Below are 20,781 nucleotides of genomic sequence, written 5' to 3' on the forward strand. Positions count from 1 at the left end.
CTTGGAATTATGTAATAAATTATGTCAAATTTAAATTATAAACTTAGGATGAGAGAAAGGAATAATTATGTATCAGAACTAAAATGCTACAGCCAATATTTAAACAGTAACAAATTTTGCTGCTGTAATCTCTCTGCAGTGAAATTTTTATCTTCACTCTTCACATCAAGCTAAATAAAATGCTACCTTCTAGTGTTTTGGTTTTCTGGACCACTGATGGAGCTACAATATGAACCCTCCTCATCCAATGAGTGAGTTATTGTAACTAAGAGCAGATCCCTGAGCTAAAATCCTTATCATCCATTATGCTGAACACCCATGATTTCCACATAATGGCATCATTTCTGATAAATTCTAAAAAAGAACCTACTTTAGAACTCAACAATGACTTAAAAAAGATCTTTCATTTCACAAAAAAGGAAACTGAGGCTGACAGAAGGCAAGAGGTTAAGAGATTTGTCTGAGAGAGTCACAGCCAGAACCCAGTTTCCTGTGACCTAAGATAGTCTGCCATGGAGGAAACAGAGTTTATCATTCACATGCAGTGACAACAGTTGCTCTGCAAGGAAGACTTCTTTCAATAAATTAAAGAACTTTAAAATAAACTTACACTGTGGACTGTTAAAATAGATGGCAACTGATTATTTCCTCACTACCTGGATTTCTGCCTCCTTTGTGTTTTCTACTGATTCCCACTCTGCTTTTCCTCTGTTTTCCCACTCAATCTTCTCTGCTACCTTTGTAATATATCTTGAATTATCATCCCTGCATACCAATCCTCCCTTCTCCCCAAACAAAGCTAATAAATAAGCAAACCTCATATTATTTTATTTTTAACAATTTTTTTTTAAGTCTTCAATTGAATTTGTTACAATATTGCTTCTGTTTTGTTTTTTGGTCCTGAGGCATGTGGGATCCTAACTGCCTGACCAGTGAATGAACCTGCACCCCCTGCATATGAAAGCGAAGTCTTAACCACTGGACCACCAGGGAAGTCCCACAAACTTCATTTCAAAAGAGACAAAAAGAAGGAATAACACACCAAGCAGGCTGACAGGGTGAACTGGCAAGGGGATGGCTTAACTAGAAATAGAAAGAAGATATTCCCGGCATCCATAGATTAAAGCAGATCGAAGAGGTTTATTCCGGCTTCAGCAAATGCTTCAGGTGAAATCATGCATGCAGGCTACCACCAAAGGAAAATAAGAAGATTCTATTTGCAAAAGTGAAAGCTTAAAAGGCTGCCATGCTATCCAAAAGTCACAGGGCACTTTTAATTTCATTTGTTTGCTCGGCACCCTTCTGCTGTATCTTTTTTTTTTCTTCTATAGGGTCTAATGAAAAGGAAGGTTATTTCAGGGATGGGGATGAAGTGAGCATTTAGCCCCTCCTGAAAAGGACTGAGGGGCCACCAAGGACTGTTTTCTGTCCTGCAGCAGGTCAGGGGTGGAGAGAACCCCTGCTCAGAAGCCATACAGGAGAACGACAGAGAAGGTTCTATCCTGGGAGAAAGAAGAGGGGCCAACGTGATGAGCCAGATGACCATGCCTGCCGGGAGACGGAAGGGGGAAGCCCCAGTCTCTCTCTGCATATGTCCCCAAAACTAATCAGCTCTGCCAGGAGCCCTTCCTCACACTGAGCCCAGTCTATCTTGTGGGGTCCTGCTCCAAATGAGAACCACCGTGAACAGTTTAGAGCAGTGGAAACTCCAGCTCCTACTGCCCCTCAGGGGGTTCTAGGAGTCAGGGAATTCCCAATCACGTCAACAAGACTAAAGCAAAGAGATGTGCTTTGCTCGCCATATAGAGGTAGAAATACACATCCAGTCCTCCATAGATGAACCATCACATGGTGACTAGATAACATAATTATCATCATACTTATACTTTAAGTATATTAATATAATAAACAGGGTTTTGTACCTGGGAAGTATGCTTAATACATAACAATGGGAAAACATCTGGGGAGTTGAGGAGTGCAAAGTTAAATGGTTTCTTTCCAATACAAGACTGCCACCTCCTGGTTAAAGAGGACAAGCTGCACCCACAACTGACCATGTACAGCCCTGGAACCGGAGTCGGGAGGTGGCGATGGAGGAAGACTAACATTACCTTTGCAATGACCATGGAACAGTTAAGTTTGCACTACGTGAAACAGAGAAACGGTATGGAACAAGAGAAGAGTCAACTCAGGACTGAGATCTTTCATACTAGAGAACTCAATACAGAGACCACTTCATGAATATTTATGAATCTCATATAGATTCTATATGATTTCTAAATGGGTCCATTTCAAGAGCTGTTCAACACCAAAATTAAACTCTAAAAAAAGCTTAATGCAACTACGAGAAATGTAACTAAAAGTACTGAGCGATAAATTTAGCCACATAAAAGTCTGTTTTCTCCTCTAAATATTAATAGAAAGTTAACTTCCGCGCTCAGCTTTGCCAGAGGACTTGCATGCAGTCTAAGGGCGAATCTGGGGCCCATGAGTGAGGCTGCGTCTGCACTTAACAAGACCCCCGGTGACTCACAAGTGCGGACACCTCAGCACTGCTGTGGATCAAGCCGGTCAGGGGGTCCCTCCTTTTCCAATTTGTACATAAGACAAGTGATGCTGGCGAAGAGCTAAAAATGCGCTAAGAAACCCAGATGTGAACACAGAGATTTAAAACAAATAAAGAAACACGCAATTTTACCTTTTGTGAATTTCATATAGTGAACACGGTTTTTGGAGACTTTGGACTTCTCCTCAAGACTGAAAGACTTCTTTTCCTTGTTGTCTGGGGAGTCTTTTAAAAGAAAAGGATGAAAAGCATTACGTTAAACTCTGCATTCCATTCTCAATCCCCTACGGTGACACAGTCTTATAGAAATAAAACCCTTAGGAGCCTTATCATTTATTACTGAACTGTAACCAAAAATTAGAAATATTCTTAAACTATGTACTACGGATCAGGCAAGGCTATTTTCCAGAAACTTATAACATCCTGAAGGACGAGAAATGAAAATCTGTGTTCACACAAAACCTCCACGTGAATGTTCATGACAGTCTTATTTGTGACCATAAGATACTGGAAATAAACCAAAATGCCTTCAGTGGGTGAATGGCTAAGCAAATTCTGGTACTCCCTTACATGGGAGCATTACTCCACGATAAAGAGGAAGGAGATATTGACTCTGTGTGACAAGCTGGATGGACTTCACTGGCGGGGATTATGCTTAAGAGAAAAAGTCAATCTACATACTCAATGATCCACTCAGACATTCTGGAAAGGAAAAACTACGGAGATGGAGAACAGTGAGAGGTTTACAGGGGACAAAGATGAAAGTGGATTTTGGAAGCTGGAGGGGTAAGGTGGGTACAGATACAGAAAGGCAGCATGAGACAGCTCTTTTGTGGTGATAAAGCAATTCTGTGTCTTGAATGTGGTGGTAGCTACATGAATCTATACATGTGATAAAGCTGCATTGGAACTACACACACACAATTAAATGAAGGCTAAAAAACCCCAAAACTGGCGAAAGCTGAATAAGAACTGTGGTCCAGTTAACAGTCAACACCAGAGTCAATTTCCTAGTTTTGATACCATGCTATGGCTCTATTAGATGTCATCGTTGAAGAAACTGGATGAAAGGTATTCAGCACCCTTTCTACAACTATTTTTGCCATTTCCTGTAAGCCTAAAATTGTTTCAAAATAAAAGGTTCTTTTAAAAAGTGCGTAAAGGTAAGACAGGCCAATGATAATCCAAACACAGATCAGAGGTGAGATGAGGAGCAGAGCTGGCACTGAGCAGATTCAGCTGGAGGCTCACCTTCCGGGGTAAAAGCAGCAATAAAAACAAGTCACTGAGGAATGAAGTCAGTGGTAATACTCCTTTGATGAAAGAGGAAAATGTGGGGGAGAATGCAGTCCCTCACCCGAAATATCAAAGCAAGTAGATTTGGGGTGAGAGTCAGTGACAGGATTCTAGCGAGCTGCCTGTATGCCCTCATCTTTATCTATTTGTCAAATTCAAGTAGCAGAAAGAGAACATCATAGGTAGAAAAGAGACTGAATTTTCCTATAGTTATGTCATAAGGAAATACACAAACATGAGATTAGAGAAAGGAGAAAAAAAGAAATTTTCACTTTAATGCCGAAGGAAAACAAGCGCATGCTTGTTTAACATGATTAAACATGTTAACTAACTGTAATTCTTCCCAGGAAATTACACAGTAAGTCTCCAAACAACATAAAGGTAGATGCTTCAAGTTTTCAGATTAAGCATGGCTTAATCACATTAACAGCCTGAAACATTCTCCATGATCACTTCCAAGAACAACTTGCAACTTCTTTCAAAGACATCCTACCCATAAATTTCTTCTGCTCTTTTTGCAGGCAAAAAATTTCATATACCACATTACAGTCTCTATTTTGATGTTCCAAACACAAATCACCAAGTAACGTACCAGATTGAAGTACTTTTTACCAATGGAAGGCTTATTAAGTCCTAGGTGCTGGGCTAAGCTTTCTATGCATTCCTGCATTTCATCTCACAACCACCCTGGAAGAGAGCTGCTATGACTATTAAACCACCTCACAGGACACCGAAGCATGGGGGGTAAAATAAGACCCACTGATGAGGTGGCTGTGAGGGAACTGGAAGCCAGGCAGATACATCTGAGAGTGTGCATCCTTAACATGTGCACTTATCCCCGCAGAGCTGTGCTCACACTTAGGGGAGGGGAGAACCTCCTGGGAGCCTCACCACCTTCCCAGAGCAAACCTGAGCCCTGACACGTCCCAGGGCACCAGTTTCTACCTGCCTGTCCACGTGCACGCTCACCTAAAGCTGCTCTGTTCTGTGCAAACGCATCACTCCGGTTCCTCCTCCTTCGCTTCTCCTCTGCGTCCTCCTCCCACTTTACACCAGAGGAGCACAGGTCTCCTTGCACCAGGATCAATAAGGAACAAGCTGCAGTGCTGGTGTGAGCGAGGGGTCCTTTCATCAAAGCCAGTCCCCTCCCCACCCTATCTATCTCATCAAGAGATGCAGTTCCAGAAAGGTTTTACCATTCTAACAATTGTTTATCAAAACTTGCATTTCCTGGTTTTGTTAATTGTTGTTCAGTTACCCAGTTGTGTCCGACTCTTTGCGACCCCATGGACTACAACACACCGGGCCTCTCTCTCCCTTACCATCTCCCGGAGTTTGCCCAAGTTCAAGTTCATTGCATCGGTGATGCCGTCCAGCTGTCTCATCCTCTGATGCCTTCTTTTCCTTCTGCCCTCAATATTTCCTAGCATCAGGGTCTTTTCCAATGAGGTGTCTGTTTGCATCAGATGACCAAAATACTAGTTTACTAGTTATAACCTACTAATTAGTAATGACAACTGAATCCAAAGGAAAAATATTTACATGGAGGCCTTGAGGTTACTAGAAATAAACCAAAAGTGTATATGTATTTGTTTTGTAGCAGAGAAACATGACAAGGTGATGAGTTTTTAAAAATTCAAGCAAAAAATATATTAATACTAAATATCATGGGGTATATACAATGGAATTATTTCAGAGGAAAAAAAAACTAGAAAATATAGTATTGCTGAGTGTTAAAGGACTTGCTTTTCTATTTCTAAACAGAAGACCATGGATACCAAATTGCCCTAGTATTAAATACCTACTGAACACATTTGAGACTGATGAAAAGCTCTTATTTTCAAAAGTCGATATTTCGCAAATAGGCCAGATACACATTCTTTGCAACTATTTAAAACTATGATTAAAAACATTACAGCCATCAATCTAAAAATGTGAGACAGAGTATCAGTTCAATTCAGTCACTCAGTTGTGTCCGACTCTTTGCGACCCCATGGACTGCAGCACACCAGGCCTCCCTGTCCATCACCAGCTCCCAGAGTTTACTCAGACTCATGTCCATTGAGTCAGTGGTGCCATCCAACCATCTCATCCTCTGCCATCCCCTTCTCCTCCCGCCTTTAATCTCTCTTAACACCAGGGTCTTTTCAAATGAGTCAGTTCTTTGCATGAGGTGGCCAAAGTATTGGAGTTTCAGCTTCAGCATCAGTCCTTCCAATGAACACCCAGGACTGATCTCCTTCAGGATGGACTGGTTGGATCTCCTTGCAGTCCAAGGGACTCTCAAGAGTCTTCTCCAACACCACAGTTCAAAAGCATGAATTCTTGGGTGCTCAGCTTTCTTTATAGTCCAACTCTCACATCCATACATGACGACTAGAAAAACCATAGCCTTGACTAGACAGACCTTTGTTGGCAAAGTAATGTCTCTGCTTTTTAATATGCTGTCTAGGTTGGTCATAACTTTCCTTCCAAGGAGTAAGCGTCTTTTACTGTTTTTCAAATTGCCTCAGAGGCTCTGGGAGCAAAAAAACTTGAAGATCCTTGTCCTAAACCACACCTCTGTGGATGACAGGCTAACAGCATCCCAGTTTATTTCCAAAAATATTTAAAATCACAAGGAACAAAATATCTGATAGAAGTAAAAAGCATTTCTTGAAACCATGAGGTAAGTCCACCAAAAAGCCAAGCTGAGTCATATGTTAACTACTTGAGATAGGATAATTTTTAAAAATAAAATTTTAAAGACTATAGAGTTTTCTCGTGTCCCACAAGGAAATAAGTGTTATTTCTAAAATTTGTGCAAGATTCTATGAAGAAAATAGTTTGGAATCTGTTTAGTTGACAGGCAAACTGTGTAATTAGGTAAGCAATCTTAAAGAACTAAAAATATTATAGCAGAAAAATAGGTTACTAGGTTAGCCATCAGCTTTAATTCAAGTAATATGACCAAAAATTCATCTGGATGAAGATATTGTATTTACCAGAGATGATTTGGCAGAAAAATGGTCTCAGCTCTCCAGGTCCCTGGCCAGGTTTTCCCTTAAAGGAATATTTAAAGGCTTTTCAGTACTGGGACTGGCAGTAGCAAGGCCTGGTTTGAACTGTACTGGAGACAGAGCTAATAGCACCATACCTATCACAGGGAGACAGTGCCCTCTAGTGGTCTTGAGGTGGACAAGTTCAGAGTTGGGGCATTGTGCCCACGGGACATGAGGTGATATCAGGAGATATTTTTGATTGTCACAACTAGGGAGAGGGTGCAAATGGTATCCAGTGGATAGCGGTCAAGGATGCTGCTAATCGTCCTAAATGCAGAGGACATGCCTCATAGCAGAGAATGATCTGGCCCAAAACATCAGCAGTGCCATGGCTGAGAAAGGCTTTACAGGCTCTTGCAATGATCCACAGGAAATACCAGCTGCTCAGACCACGTTGGTTACAGTGTAGGTGACAAGAGGAAGTCAGGGTCTGAATATATTTTAAAGGCAGAACCGACAACAGCTCTTTCGCTGGAACAACTAGAAGGATGAAGCTGACATCACCTGAAATGGGGAAGATGGTGGATAAAACAGGTTGTGGGGTATGCGGGTCCAACTGTTTGCAGGGTGGGAGTTGAGGAGGTGCAGAATTGAAGTTTGGACATGTTGAGTTCCGGAAGTCGAGGAAACCCTGATGAGGATGCTGAGCAGGGGGCTCAGTACAAGTCTGGGATCCAGGAGACAGGGTGGAGCAGTGGAGAGAAATGTGGCAATGGGCACCACACCCGCTGGGAGGCCGGATGGCAAACTAAGAGTGCAGATGAAAGATGAAAAAGGGCCAGGCCTGAACTGCAGGGCCCCGGACACTGTAAGGCTGGGATAAGGGGACTGCAGCAGAGAAATGTAAACTGAATAAACTGATCCTGTCATTCTCAAACTCTTAACGGGGAAAAAAAGCCTCTGCTTATGACTAATGTTAATTCAATGTGAGTACCCAGAAATGTAAACAGACTATTTGTGATAGCTACAATCAATTAACTTTCAGATATGACACTAACAGTAAAAAAAAAAAAGTTGATAAAAATATTTTATATTGAGATTCAGTTCAGTTCAGTCACTCAGTTGCGTCTAATGGATAAAAAGCAAAGGTTTCCCCACCTGTTGTTTCCTGCCCATGGCAAGTGTTCAGCTGGGCCAGAAGCTGGTTAAAATCATCTTGATGAGCAATCCAGTTGTCCTGAAAAATACCAAAAAATCAATTAGAGGCAAACCTGTTATCTACCTACACTGAGATAAGATATATACTGCAATCAAGGAAATCTGAATTTTTAAATGTTTCACCAAAACATTACTTTATAAATTTGAATGAAGAAGAAATAGTATAAATTTGAACTGTATTTATCTATTTGTTGTTGTGTCTGACTCTTTTGCGACCCCATGGACTGTAGCCCACCAGGCTCCTCTGTCCATGGGATTTCCCAGGCAAGAATACTGGAGTGGGTTGCCATCTCCTTCTCCAGGGGATCTTCTCGACCCAGGAATCAAACCCCAGTCTCCTGCCTTGCAGGCAAATTCTTTTCTACTGAGCCACTGAGCATCTTGGAAGCTTAAGCCCTGATTTCAAATGTGGGTAACTTATCAAGTCAACTAATAGTCAAATAAACAGCAGGCAACCTTTGTGCTAAATATTAAAATAAAGCAAAACAAAAAATTTTTTTTCACACTAAGGGAAAATTATGTAGGTTAAAGGGAAAAAGCAGGGATAGATTTGAGGGCTTTGCTTCGCTTTTTGGAGCCTGTATGCCAATTCTATTTGCTTACATCCATCCCAATGTGAGAAACCACCACTGGGGAGGGTGAGGGAAGGGCTCCAAGTCCCCCAAGTCAACAAGCGCCCACTGGTAAGGTGCTCAGTTAGTAAGTTCATCGTAACAGAGTCTCACTTAAAACAGAATGAGCATCTTCAGAATAATATCAACTTGTAGGGAGCAGGGTTTCCCTTTAGGAAGTTGCCTCATAGGTACTTTTCAAAGAATGCTTAAATATGTTATTTTTGAAAATGCTAAAGCCTATTAAATAGGCAATGTTTCTCCTAAAAAATTAAGTATATTTATATATCCACCTCTAAGAAGCTACCTACAAAAATCAACCTTATGCAAACTCTTTTAAAAAAATTGTCTAAGGTGTGTTTATTAATTGATGAAAATACAGAAGATATCGCTACACGTTGCAACTACTAAGTGTGTGCACTGTGAACCCCCTGAAGTACTGGTCTTAGATTTTGTCAGACAGTTACCGCATTTGTTTCCATTTTATTGAGATATAACTGACATAAAACATTGTATTAGTTTTAGGTGTACAACATGATGATTTGACAAATGTATAAACTCTTCCTTTAGTGGTTTAAGCTTTCAGCTGTTAGCCCAAACAATCTTAGCTGCTCCAGTCTACCACTCAGAGCTACTGAACAAAGCAAAGTCATCCAGTTCACCTAAAGTAATTCTCCAGATTTTCTACCAGATTCTGTTGGCTGCAAAAATGTAAGAACAAAGCTTTCAGTTTAGATGCTTCCTAAAGTGAGCAACGATACTGAAAATGAAAGGCAGGGCAAGCCATGAACTTTTAATTACAGGGTCATATTTTCGAAGCGTTGGTGTTTACTAGGAAATGTGAATTATCTCAACTGCTATACACCAACAGTCAGAAACAGACAATGGACAAGAAAAGAACGGTACTCTCTTGCAGTATTTCCAAAACAAAATGCCACCAATTTTAGCAGTATAAGCTAATAGTCCAACAGAGGTCAAGATGAAAATTCCTCTCTGTCCTAAAGTGCAAAAAAAACCCACCACTTTTTGCAAAGTTCAGCAATAAGGCTACTTGGAATCTTTTATGCATAAGCAATAAGGCAAAATGATTGCATGTTCCATGATGCACAGCAGCTTAGTCACTGGCTTGTTATCCAAAACATGGACTGCACACTCTTGAATAGCTTAAAACTGATCAATCAATTTGACTGGATTAATTTGTTTTTACACTGACAAAAATAACAACGATGCAGGGAAACCCCCCAGCAGACACGCTGTTGCTCACTTCGTTATTGATAGTAGCTCCTAGTCCCAGGTGGTTATTTTTGACTTGAACTTTGATATGATCAGTGGCTCCTTGCTCCTGAGCCCCTAAACCCTGTGGAGATTAAACATAAAGAGAGTTAGCATTTTCATCAGGTAGAAAAGAAATTACCTCTCTCTTCCTTCATTAACCGATTCATCACTCACATTAGAAGGCTCCATCCTTGTCCTCAAGAGGACAGTCTAGTGGGTTCTTTCAGATATGTCTGTAACACCAAGGATGCGCTTACAGTGTGGTGCTGCGTAAGTCGCTTCAGCCGTGTCTGACTCTCTGAGAACCTGTGGACTGTAGCCCACCAGGCTCCTCTGTCCATGGGATTCTCCAGGCGAGAATACTGGAGTGGGTTGCCAGGACCTCCTCCAGGGGATCTTTCAACCCAGATATCAGACCTGTGTCTCATGTCACTGGCCTTGGCAGGGGAGTTCTTGACCACTAGCGCCACCTGGGAAGCCCTGCACTCAGAGTAATGAATGCCAATTCTTCAACCTGAGGCTCGCTTTAAAGACCATGAAAATACTAAAGAGAACGTGCCTTTTCCTGATGCGCAAAAGCAGAATGCTACTACCAAACTAACAGAAGCCCATCAGAGGCATTACAAGTCTGTGGCACTTTCCATTAAATAATTCTACAAAACAACCCTGAGGAAGGGGACCCCAAGTCCCCCGCATCATTAACACTCATTTGTAAGGTGTCCCTGAGCACCTGGTGTACTAAAAGTCACCCGAGGTGGCTCTAGTAGAGTGGATGGAGAAAAAAAATAAGAGATATAAAGGGACCAGATCTCAAGGACCTTGGACATTATGGGAAGAATTTGGATTCTATTATTTTTCTGGTTTTTTTGGCCACGCCCCCTGGCTTGCAGGATCTTAGTTCCCCAGACAGGGACTGAACCCGTGCCCTTGACAGTGAAAGTGCAGAGTCCAAATCAAGGATCACCATGGAATTTCCAGATTTTATCTCTTTAAAACAATGGGAAATCACTGAACTTTTAAGCAAAGGAATGACATGATCGAATTTCTATACTTTAAAAGCTCACAACGGCTGCTGTAAGGCAAATGCCCAGAGAAGGAAAAGAAGGGAGGCAGGGAAACAGCTGAGAGGCCGCTGTGTCGGTCAGGACAGGCGGTGGCGGTGGCTAGTCCAGGACAGGCCCGCGCAGAGAGGAGTCGTGACTGGGGGCGCAGGAAGTGAGGCAGGGGTGGGGCCAGCACCACCTCCAGGCTTCCGGCTTAGGTAAAGAAACTTGAGAAGAAAAAGATTTGAGAGGGATCAAAAAGTTTTATAATAAAAATAATCAACTTAAGATGCTAACTCAAGTGAAAATGCCAAGCAGGCTGATGAATTTATAACCTTGGAGCTCAAAGGAGAGGCTTGAATCTGGACTAGATAGAAAAGTGACAACTCTCAGAATTTAGATAATTCAAAGCATGGCATGGAATGAATGAGTTCACCCAAGCAGAGGACAGAAAAGGGCCTGGGGCTGAACCCCAAGGAATTCCAAAGCTCAAGAGTCTAGAGGAGGAAGAGCCAGCAACACATTTTGGGGTGGTTAGTAAAGCAGAGGGGAAAACCAGGACAGAGGGCAGTATTGTGGAAGCCAAGACAGAGGTACTTCAAGCAGGGGTGGTTGATGACATCCAATGCTGCTGAGGGATGAAGTGATGTGAGAACCAAAAAAGGATTCACTGGGTTTGGAAACAAGATCTTCAAAGACCTTGGCAAGAACCATATAGAGACATCCAGAAGCCCTATTTGAGTAAGGAATAAATGAAATGAGAGAAAAAGGAGAAAATGTGTAGTCCAGTTATAAGCGTGAATAAAACTTTAAGCAACGTAAAACTGATGGTTAAGTGTGATTCCAAATGCAACCAACTAAAAGGCACCATCGACAAATATCAGAGCAGGTTAAACGATTAACAAAGACAGCTGGCACGCATGTTCAATTCTAATTTTACTATCACAACGTCTTTAAAACTTAGTTATTTTTCTAAAATCACTTATTGATCCAAAATAAATTCTCCCAGTCTAAGAAAGATACAATCTCCTGATCTATAATTCTCTGCCTGGCTCCAATTCCTGTGCTCTTCTTCGAGGTACCTTTCCTTTAGACCACCCCATCTTCTCCAGCATCCTCTGGCCAAACTTGGAATCATCGTTACTCCACGCAGTGTTTCTTGGGTCCACAGCCCACTTCTGCTTCCGCCGACCTGTCAATGACAAAGTATCACATGAGCAGCTTGTCTTTCAAGTCTGAAAACACCTCACAAACACACACACACCTATGGCACACACACAACACTTCTATAAATGCAACATACAGTTTTATTAGATACAGATGTCAGATGCGGCATCCACTGGGACATAATATCAGCTTGGATCATTCATCCTAGTTTCCCCAAAAACTCTATAATCTGAACATACAAACTGATCTTGTAAAAGTGAAATAAAAATGTTTCCTCCAAATGTGACAAATCGAAATACATGATGCAGCATCAGTCGGGCCTTCCATTCAGCGATTGGCAGCAACGTAAGGCCCCTGTGACACCAAGGTCGCCATCACCCGTCATTACACACACATGGGAAGTGCCAAATGCATCCATACGCTCTCAGTTTCCACAGTAACCCAATGAGGGGAGACAGTCTGATCTCTGCTTTTCAGATGAGAAAATCTGAGGCCTTCAGGAGGCATACGCCTAATACCCCCAAGCAAAGACCAGAGTCTTTATACAAACCAAGGTCCTACCAACTCCAAAGCTCACATTCTTAATCCATAGCACACAGCTGTCATGAACTTGGGGAGAATCAACCTCCACACGACCTACAGATACTAATCTCACTGAAACACCCTACAGCCATATATGACCCCTTCTCTGAACTCACACGATAAATTACCTGTTTCTTTTCTTTGGCATTTATTTAACATTCCTCTGTATTACAGTTGTTTACATCCATCTCTTATGTTTGCTATTCTGCCATAAGCTCTTTAAGGCTCACATCTATGTTCTTATTCTTTCTTATGCTTCATTGCATTTGCCCATAGCAGGCATTCAGGAAAAAACACGATTGAATATATGAATGACTGAGAAACAAAAAAAAGGAGGGAAGGAAGAAGAAAGGCGACAAGAAAAGGGGAAAGGGAAAAAAGGAAGATAATTGAATTGAGGAAACTGCTTTGAGTCCCTACAAGTTGTTTTTGTTTTTTAATGTATATAACTAACTGACCCTGATGCTGGGAAAGGTTGAGGGCAGGAGAAGGGGACGACAGAGGATGAGATGGTTGGATGGCATCACCAACTCAATGGACATGGGTTTGGGTGGACTCCGGGAGTTGGTGATGGACAGGGAGGCCTGGCGTGCTGCGGTTCATGGGGTCGCAGAGTCGGACACGACTGAACTGAACTGAACTAACTGACCATTAGAAACTCAAACTTACTGCTACACTTTTAAGGAAACTTACAGGCGAGAAAAAGGACTCCAGAAGTTTATTACACAAGCATATGAAACCCAAAGTAAACGGTGGCCAAGTGGAAAATCTGAAGGTCAAATGCCATCACCATTTATCTGTCGCACCAATGGAAGCAGAGTACCAACAGCGGCTCATGCGTCAGCAGTGTCCTAACTGATTTACCGCACATAAAACCAATTAAGAGATTTTTAACTATCCACACTGTAGCAATAGGTAAACCTTTACAGGCATGCAGGCAGAAAAAGACGACTGAAAAAGGAAAATGAGCTGGGCTTAGATTTATCGTGTTTCGCAGGGAAAGGGGGACCCCAAAACGCTACTAAGGTGACTAAGTTACCACTTACTTATCTTAGTAAATACACAGCCTCACGTTGCCTCTGCTAACGAAGAGCTTAAGAGATGAGCCTGGCTAACGAGGGCTCTCTCTGCAAGGCTGCTTCCAGGTGCATGTTGGAGCCATGTCTCCAAACTAGCGTCGGCCAGGGGTCTCTGACTGGGGCTTGTGTGAAAGAGACATTTTTGAGAATGAGTGTGCCCACCCTCTGCAATAAAGATGGCATACAGTTTATGTCACAAACCCATTACTATAATGCTGGCACAAGAGCAGAGTCAGCCAAGGTCAGCTTTGCTTTCCCAGGGAAATGGCAGGTATCTTCAACCAACAGAGTGCACACATATGTGCTCAGTCGTGTCCGACTCTTTGTGACCTCGTGCACTGTAGCCCGCCAGGCTCCTCTGTCCAGTGGATTTCCCAGGCAAGAATACTGGGGTAGGGTGCCATTTCCCTCTCCAGGCGATCTTCCCAACCCAAGGATCAAACCTGCATCTCTTGTGTCTCCTGCACTGCAGGCAGATTCTTCACCAGTGTACCACCTGGGACGCCAATGCAGTAGGCCAGTGTTTCCCAAGTAAGGATGTTAAATGCAGGGGAGGACTCAGGATAGTGTCCTGAATCTGCAGAATCACTCTTTGGGATGAAGGGGGTAACCATCCTCTAGCAGGGACTCCTCCTATATGGAGATCTAGCCAGATATTTTCAGGGTAACCCTAACAAACAACCCTGCACACAAGAGGTACCAGGTCTAATCACTCCACGCCCAGGACCACAAAGTTTATGCCAGGATTCAGCTTACTCTGGGAAGTGTTTTGAGTGCCAAGAGCCAGGGGCAGAAGTTTTCTCTTTTTTCTTTTTTTTTGCCCAAAGACACTTTCAGATATTCAAGACCTCAAAAAATATATCCTCCACCCATGTATTCTTATTAAAACATTTTTTGAGACATAGATTAAGGCATAGATTAATTTTGAAATAGAGTCAAGATTAAGGGAACAGCAGCATAAAATTGTAATGCAATGACCACTAAAATCCGTTAATGATAGCACTGTCATTTGATTAGAAAATGTAATAATTGCAAGTGTCAAACACTGGTCCTAATAAAATGTGGGTCTAAGACTCCAAATTAAATAAGGATTCAGAAGTGAGAGTGATAAATGAAATTTTTCTCTTATGTTTCAGTAGGCTAGATTTCTTACCTTAAATAGGGGAAGTCAATAAAATATATTTGACAATTAGAGAAACGCAGGATAAAGGATGTTTTTGAGAAACATAAAGAAAAGTGCTACATTTTTAAAACAGGATAGATGCCTGTGAAGATAAAAGAGAACACAATCTAGTCCATATGGCAAGGGAAAACAAAGGAAACAGTAGTGAAAATAGTAACAGAAGGTTAATCAGCGGGAAAAAGTAGGTTACAAAACTGTATCTACAGAATTATTACAATTTTACAAACTATCAGAGAAAATAACTGCTGGGTAGTGAAATGGCAAACTGGGATTTCTCTAAGCTTCTGTTTTCTCACTTCTAAAATAAGAACACCAGTCCTAAGTGTCTAATATCAGGGGATGCCACTAATTTAGTAAATCATATTACAAGGCAACACAGAATATTGGGTTGGCCAAAGTATAGGGTATGGAAAAAACTTGAGTGAACTTTCTGGCCAACCCAATGTTATCTATTATTATGCCAAAGATTTGAAAATCTGGAGACATGGGGATGGGGGGAGAACTGAAAATCCTCTCTTGAAATCCTGCAGTCTGAATTACTGATGTCCCCAGATGGCACCGCGCATCCGTGTTTTGAACTGTTTTCACATTCACCATCTCACTGACTTTTTTAAGGCAACCTAGTGATGAACATAATCAAACATGTTTTTAATAGCCCCAGAGAAACAGGTCATGGAAAGAGACATAAATGAATAGCAGAACTAGAGCTAATGTTTCCAGGTACACGCTGAACTAAGTGTACATCAGAGAATATTAAAACCAGGAGACATTTAGCCACGCTGGTTATACAGATGAAGAAACAGCCCACAGGGTCACTCTAACACATACATACTCCGATCTGGAAGTTCTAATTTAAAAACCAAGAGTAGTCTGCTGACGCTAGTGACAAGAATGTAAAGAAACAGCGACAACTAGATCAATTTTGTCACTTTCTACCTCAACGACTTGGGGTGAATTATTTCCTCTGAATCTCAACTTCTGTCCCTGTAAAACTTGAATGGTGTCTTACCCACTTAGTTTTGTGCTCCCAATCCTCCATCTCTTTAGATGAGAGGATGCCAACAGCATTTATTTCAAGGAGTCCCTGTGTAGTTGCTGTTGGTCTGTTAAATATGCTGGTTTTGGTCCTTGTTCACCAAACACTTTCAAAGTGACCGGCCGGCTTTTCAGGGCCAAAGCACGACTGCCCTCTGGTGGCCGGTAGCCTTAACTACAGGTGCCATTCAAAACTTAAAAGCCGCTCCAAAGGAAGGAAATTGACGAACTTCACAAAATAATAGTGAATGTCAAAGGCAAACAGGCGCCGCGGGCGTTGCGGCCAACACGCCTCTCAAAGAAGACTGTTACTAATTCCAACTACCAAAGTCACACCCACCGCGATTTTATTTAGAATCATTCATTAGCCCTGCTTCCCCTTAAAAACACTAACTTCCAGTGTTTACTGCTCCTAAGCTCTTGGCTTTTCTTTTTCTTGAGTCAATACATCTTCAAGGACGGGCTTTCACTGCTGGCCCAACAACTTCTTTTTAGCCAAAGGACGCTGAGGCCTGGGGAAGTAAGAGTTCAGGTTCCCAAAACCAGAGTCCTGACCCCCACTGGAACCCACCGCCCACGTGTCCGGGCTTGAGAGCGAGGACAAGCGTCCCAAGTGGACACTCGGTCTCATCAGCAGGCCTGCAGCTAACTTTCGAGGAAGGCTGAGCCGGGAAATCTCCGCGGCAGCCAGGGAGAGCCGAGATGGGCTTCCAGGACACCCGCCCCCGGCAACCTCCGGCCCACTGCGCGCCGGGGACCCGCGCCGTCTGTGGCCACCGTGTCACCCAGAACCTTCACCCTCGAGCCCGGTCGAGCCTCCGCGCCCAACACTCACGCTCAGCCAGCATCGACATGTCGCCGAGCCTGTGACGCTGCGGATCTCGGGACCTGAATGACCGCAATTACCGCAGGGCCGACCCGAGGAGAAGCTGAAACTACCGAACTCGCACGCCGGGGAAACGGCAGCGGCGGGGGGCGCGCTCTGATGACGTCACGAGGCGCGACTCGCTCCGCGAACCGCTCGGCGCCGAGTGGGCGGGGTGCGGGCCGCGTAGCACTCTGCCTTTGGGAGAATACCCGGTAGATTAAATGGTTTCCAAGGCTTGTTCCAACTTCAGCGTTCCGCGTGTCCGTGAAATATCTATGAGGAACATCCACTAAAAAGAACCGTTACTAAGTTTGGGTGTTTTGTTTTGTTTTTTTATATTACAGAATCTTGATATTTTTAAATTGTCAGCTGGAAGTTCCTGGTGGTTCAGACGGTAAAGAAAATGCCCGCAAAGCAGAAGACCCGACTAAAATCCCTCGGTGGGGAAGATCCTCTGGAGAAGGGAATGGATACCCACTCCAGTATTCTTGCTGGAGAATTCCATGAATAGAGGTGGGCTATAATCAGGGCATGGAGTCGCGAAGAGTTGGACTCGACTGAGCGACTGACACTTTTAACTATTTTTCAGTAGATACTGCACTTTTAAAAAGAAGGTGACAATGTGAGACATTCCATCCTGTTCTTTAGTCTCATGGCAGACCCGCATAGAGCAGGGCTGCCCAAACTTTAAAGTGCGAGTAAATCACCTGGGAATCTTGTTGAAATGCAGTTTCTGGCTCAGCAGGTCTGGAATGGAGCCAGAGATTCTGTATTTCTAACAAGCTTCCAATGATGTGGCTGATGATGGCCTTACTTTGTATAGCAGGCCATCGAACAACCAAAGGCAGGAAGGAACTCAGGGTTAAGATATACTCTTTTCTTTTTTCCTGTTCAAGAAAAATACTTTATGAAGAACACTAGATGATGGTGATAAACACTTTCAAAACACTTCAAAGAACTGAACCCAGATGATTTAGGTAAGTCATCTGTGCTATTCCCCTACCTTCAGGCAAGTAAAGACCAGTATCAGGGACTGAAGGTCACAACTTCTTTTCTACACCTCTGGTAAGTCTCATATCCACCCTTGCTCGCCCCCACCCCACCGCCCCACGCCATTACACACTCACAGTTGTAAAAACTAGCTACACATTTCTGTACAGGCACAAAAAAGGATTCTTATGTGTTGCGTTACATCTTTATTTTCTATTCCAGATATGTCACTAACATTGTATCTATAAAGGAAATAAAGCTGAATCTTGCCAGTTTAATTTAGCTAATTTCTAAGCAGCACTAGAGCGATACAATGCAGGGCTGGGGAATGGGGAGCAGTCAGAGAACAGTGACAAAGCCTAAATTCTGCTACCAGCTTGGGGTGAGCCCTTGGGCAAGTCATTTCACCTCTTTTGATATCTCCTTCCATTCTATGAAAAAAGGATGATCTCTGGGATCATTTCCAATACCTGAAAGATTTTCAGAGAATTACTTTAATCAGATCTAGTTGCTGTTACCCAAAGAATGAAAGGCTCATTGCTCCTGGAGGATTTCTCCTGCAGTCCTGGCCATGTCTTCCTCAGTCCCCACGAGGAACACAGGTTGAGAAGCATCTACCCACCCTGAGATCTAATACACTGGAAATGGTTGCTTGATGTCTTGCTGAGATTTATTTACCTATTGTGGGAGATGGGGAGTGTCTGGTTTTGCTGGGTTCTTCCCCCTTCAATCTGCTTTAAATTCCATCCCATTTCAGTTGCTTATACTGCCTCTGAGTAGGAGAATGTGTCAGTCATTCTGGTTTTTTTTTTTAAGATTTTTTTTTTTAATATGGACCATTTTTAAAGTCTTTGGTGAATTTGTTACAATATTGCTTGTTTTTTTTTTAACCTTTTAGTTTTGTTTTGTTTTTTGACCTGGAGGCATGTGGGATCTCAGCTCCCCAACCACAGATCCAACCTGCCCCCCTGCATTGGAAGGGGAAGTTCTCACCACTGGATGCCAGGGAAGTCCCTGATAGTGTTTTATTTCAAGTCGACAAGCCCCATAAATACCAGCTTACGGCCCTCACGTTCCAGGCCACCCAGTAGTTTATCTTGTCCTCTCTTGAAGTCTTTATCTGTTGTGGAAGCTCAAACAGAAAGGCAAGCCCTAGCCAACTGCTGTGGGCAGAGTACCCTCTTTCTAGATCCCAGTCTAGAAATGACTTCCGGCTCCCCAGCAGCAGTTCTGGCCGGCCATCCCTCCTCTGTTGATCCTGCCTATCAAAATGTTGTGACTTCAGGCTTTAGCCTCCACAAAATCTATGAATCTCAACAATGGAAAATTGTGTCCAGAGGTCAAATCTGATTTTTTTTACTGCCTTATGATCATTTTCTTTACTGTCTTAGGTGAGCCTTCTCTGGCCTTCGAGCAAAATAACACTTTAGTTTCTTTATCTCGAGATAGTTTTAGGACTATAGGTGGTGGGGAGGAAAGGTATAGGAGTGGGGTCAGGGAGATGCCTGCAAAGGGAACCAAGAGACACGGAGTGGGAGTTGGATGATGAAGGAGGAAGGGCTGACTTGGTTACCAAGGGCTGACATAGTCTGAAGGCCATGCTAGTCCACTGGGACCAGAGCTGAAATAGCTCAGGTCGCTTGTAGAATGTTGTGAGGAGTCCAGAGTGTGGGAGCCTGGCTGTTTGCAAAGGTATTCATTACCCTTTCACTCTTACCTGGTATTTAGGAAGGGCATCTGGAAAGCTCCGGCAGTGAAGGGAGTGGGACTGGTGCAGTGGCAGGCACAGAAGGACCCCATGGAGAGTCACTTTCTAGGGCTAAACCTAGCAGAGCCTGAAGTTGTTTTATTTATTTTTTCCAAACTTATTTTTAATTGAAAGAAAGTTGCCTCAGAATATTGTGTTGGCCTCTGCCATACATCACCGTGAGTCGGCCGTAGGTATACATGTGTCCCCTCCCTCTTGAAGCTGCCACCCCTCCGCGCTCCTCTGGGTTGTTACGGAGCCCTGGTTTGCATTCCCTGAATCATATGGCAGGTTCCCATTGGCTGTCTATTTTACACATGGTAGGTAGTGTATATGCTTCCACGTTACTCTCTCCATTCATCCCATTCATTTGTGTGTGTGTTTTTAATCTTTTTTGGAAATCATAATTGGACCACAAACAATTAACAGCAAATCTGGGAAACCTCCCTCCCAAGGAGAAGAAGTAGGTGGAAAAACAAAACAAAACCAATTCTAGGAGTCTAGGCTCTAGGCTGAGCTGATTTTCTGGAGGCGTATCGATGTTTTCTTGCAGTCATCTGACATCATTTTATGATTCTAGGCTCTTGATTCAAGGTCTATAAAGGAATCAGCTGCTCCCAGAAAACAAACAGCAAATGAAAAATTTTCCAAGTGTTTTCTGTGTTCATGTTAATGTGGTATTTCCAGATACAGGGCCAGACACAGCAGAGTTTCCATCTTCCTGGTACAGCTTCTAAAATTCCTCCCCAAATGCCTAAGGCCCTTCCTCTTCAGCAGATAGATGAGGAGAGCTTGCCTAACAAGATGAGAGTACTGTCCAATAAAGTTGGGGTGGAGGGGTCAATATACGCATGAAAATTCTTTACTCTTCCTTTGTGTTCTACCATAATCTGTGCGTGGGTTGGAAAAGAATTTCCAGATATGAGGCAAAATGAGAGGAAAATAAAGTTTATTAGAGTAGGATACACTGTTAGAACAGTGAGCTGGCTCAAGGGAGAGCTGACCCCTTTCGTGGGCTGGTAGCCAATTTTTATGACCTCAAGATTCCTATGGAAAGGTAGCATTAGGTGATTGGTTAGGGTGTTATATGGTGGGTATTTTATCTAATATGAGGTCAAGAAACTGGCTGATTTAAACCCA

At 42.9% G+C, this 20,781-nt stretch overlaps 1 protein-coding gene across 1 annotated transcript in view; it reads right to left on the reverse strand.

Moving 5' to 3' along the window:
• PINX1 (PIN2 (TERF1) interacting telomerase inhibitor 1) overlaps positions 1–17,023 on the reverse strand; it is a 61,443-nt gene extending 44,420 nt beyond the window's left edge. The window contains exons 1-5 of the mRNA XM_043486965.1: positions 16,872–17,023; positions 12,073–12,182; positions 9,937–10,029; positions 8,002–8,080; positions 2,699–2,791 (exon numbers count right to left, since the gene is read on the reverse strand). Coding sequence (XP_043342900.1) covers positions 2,699–2,791; positions 8,002–8,080; positions 9,937–10,029; positions 12,073–12,182; positions 16,872–16,890 — 394 coding nt within the window. The 5' untranslated portion in view covers positions 16,891–17,023. The remainder of the gene's footprint in view (positions 1–2,698; positions 2,792–8,001; positions 8,081–9,936; positions 10,030–12,072; positions 12,183–16,871) is intronic.
• Positions 17,024–20,781: the final 3,758 nt, after the last annotated feature.

This window comes from Cervus canadensis, chromosome 14, assembly GCF_019320065.1.
Source record: "Cervus canadensis isolate Bull #8, Minnesota chromosome 14, ASM1932006v1, whole genome shotgun sequence".
In the NCBI taxonomy this organism is placed as follows: Eukaryota; Metazoa; Chordata; class Mammalia; order Artiodactyla; family Cervidae; genus Cervus; species Cervus canadensis.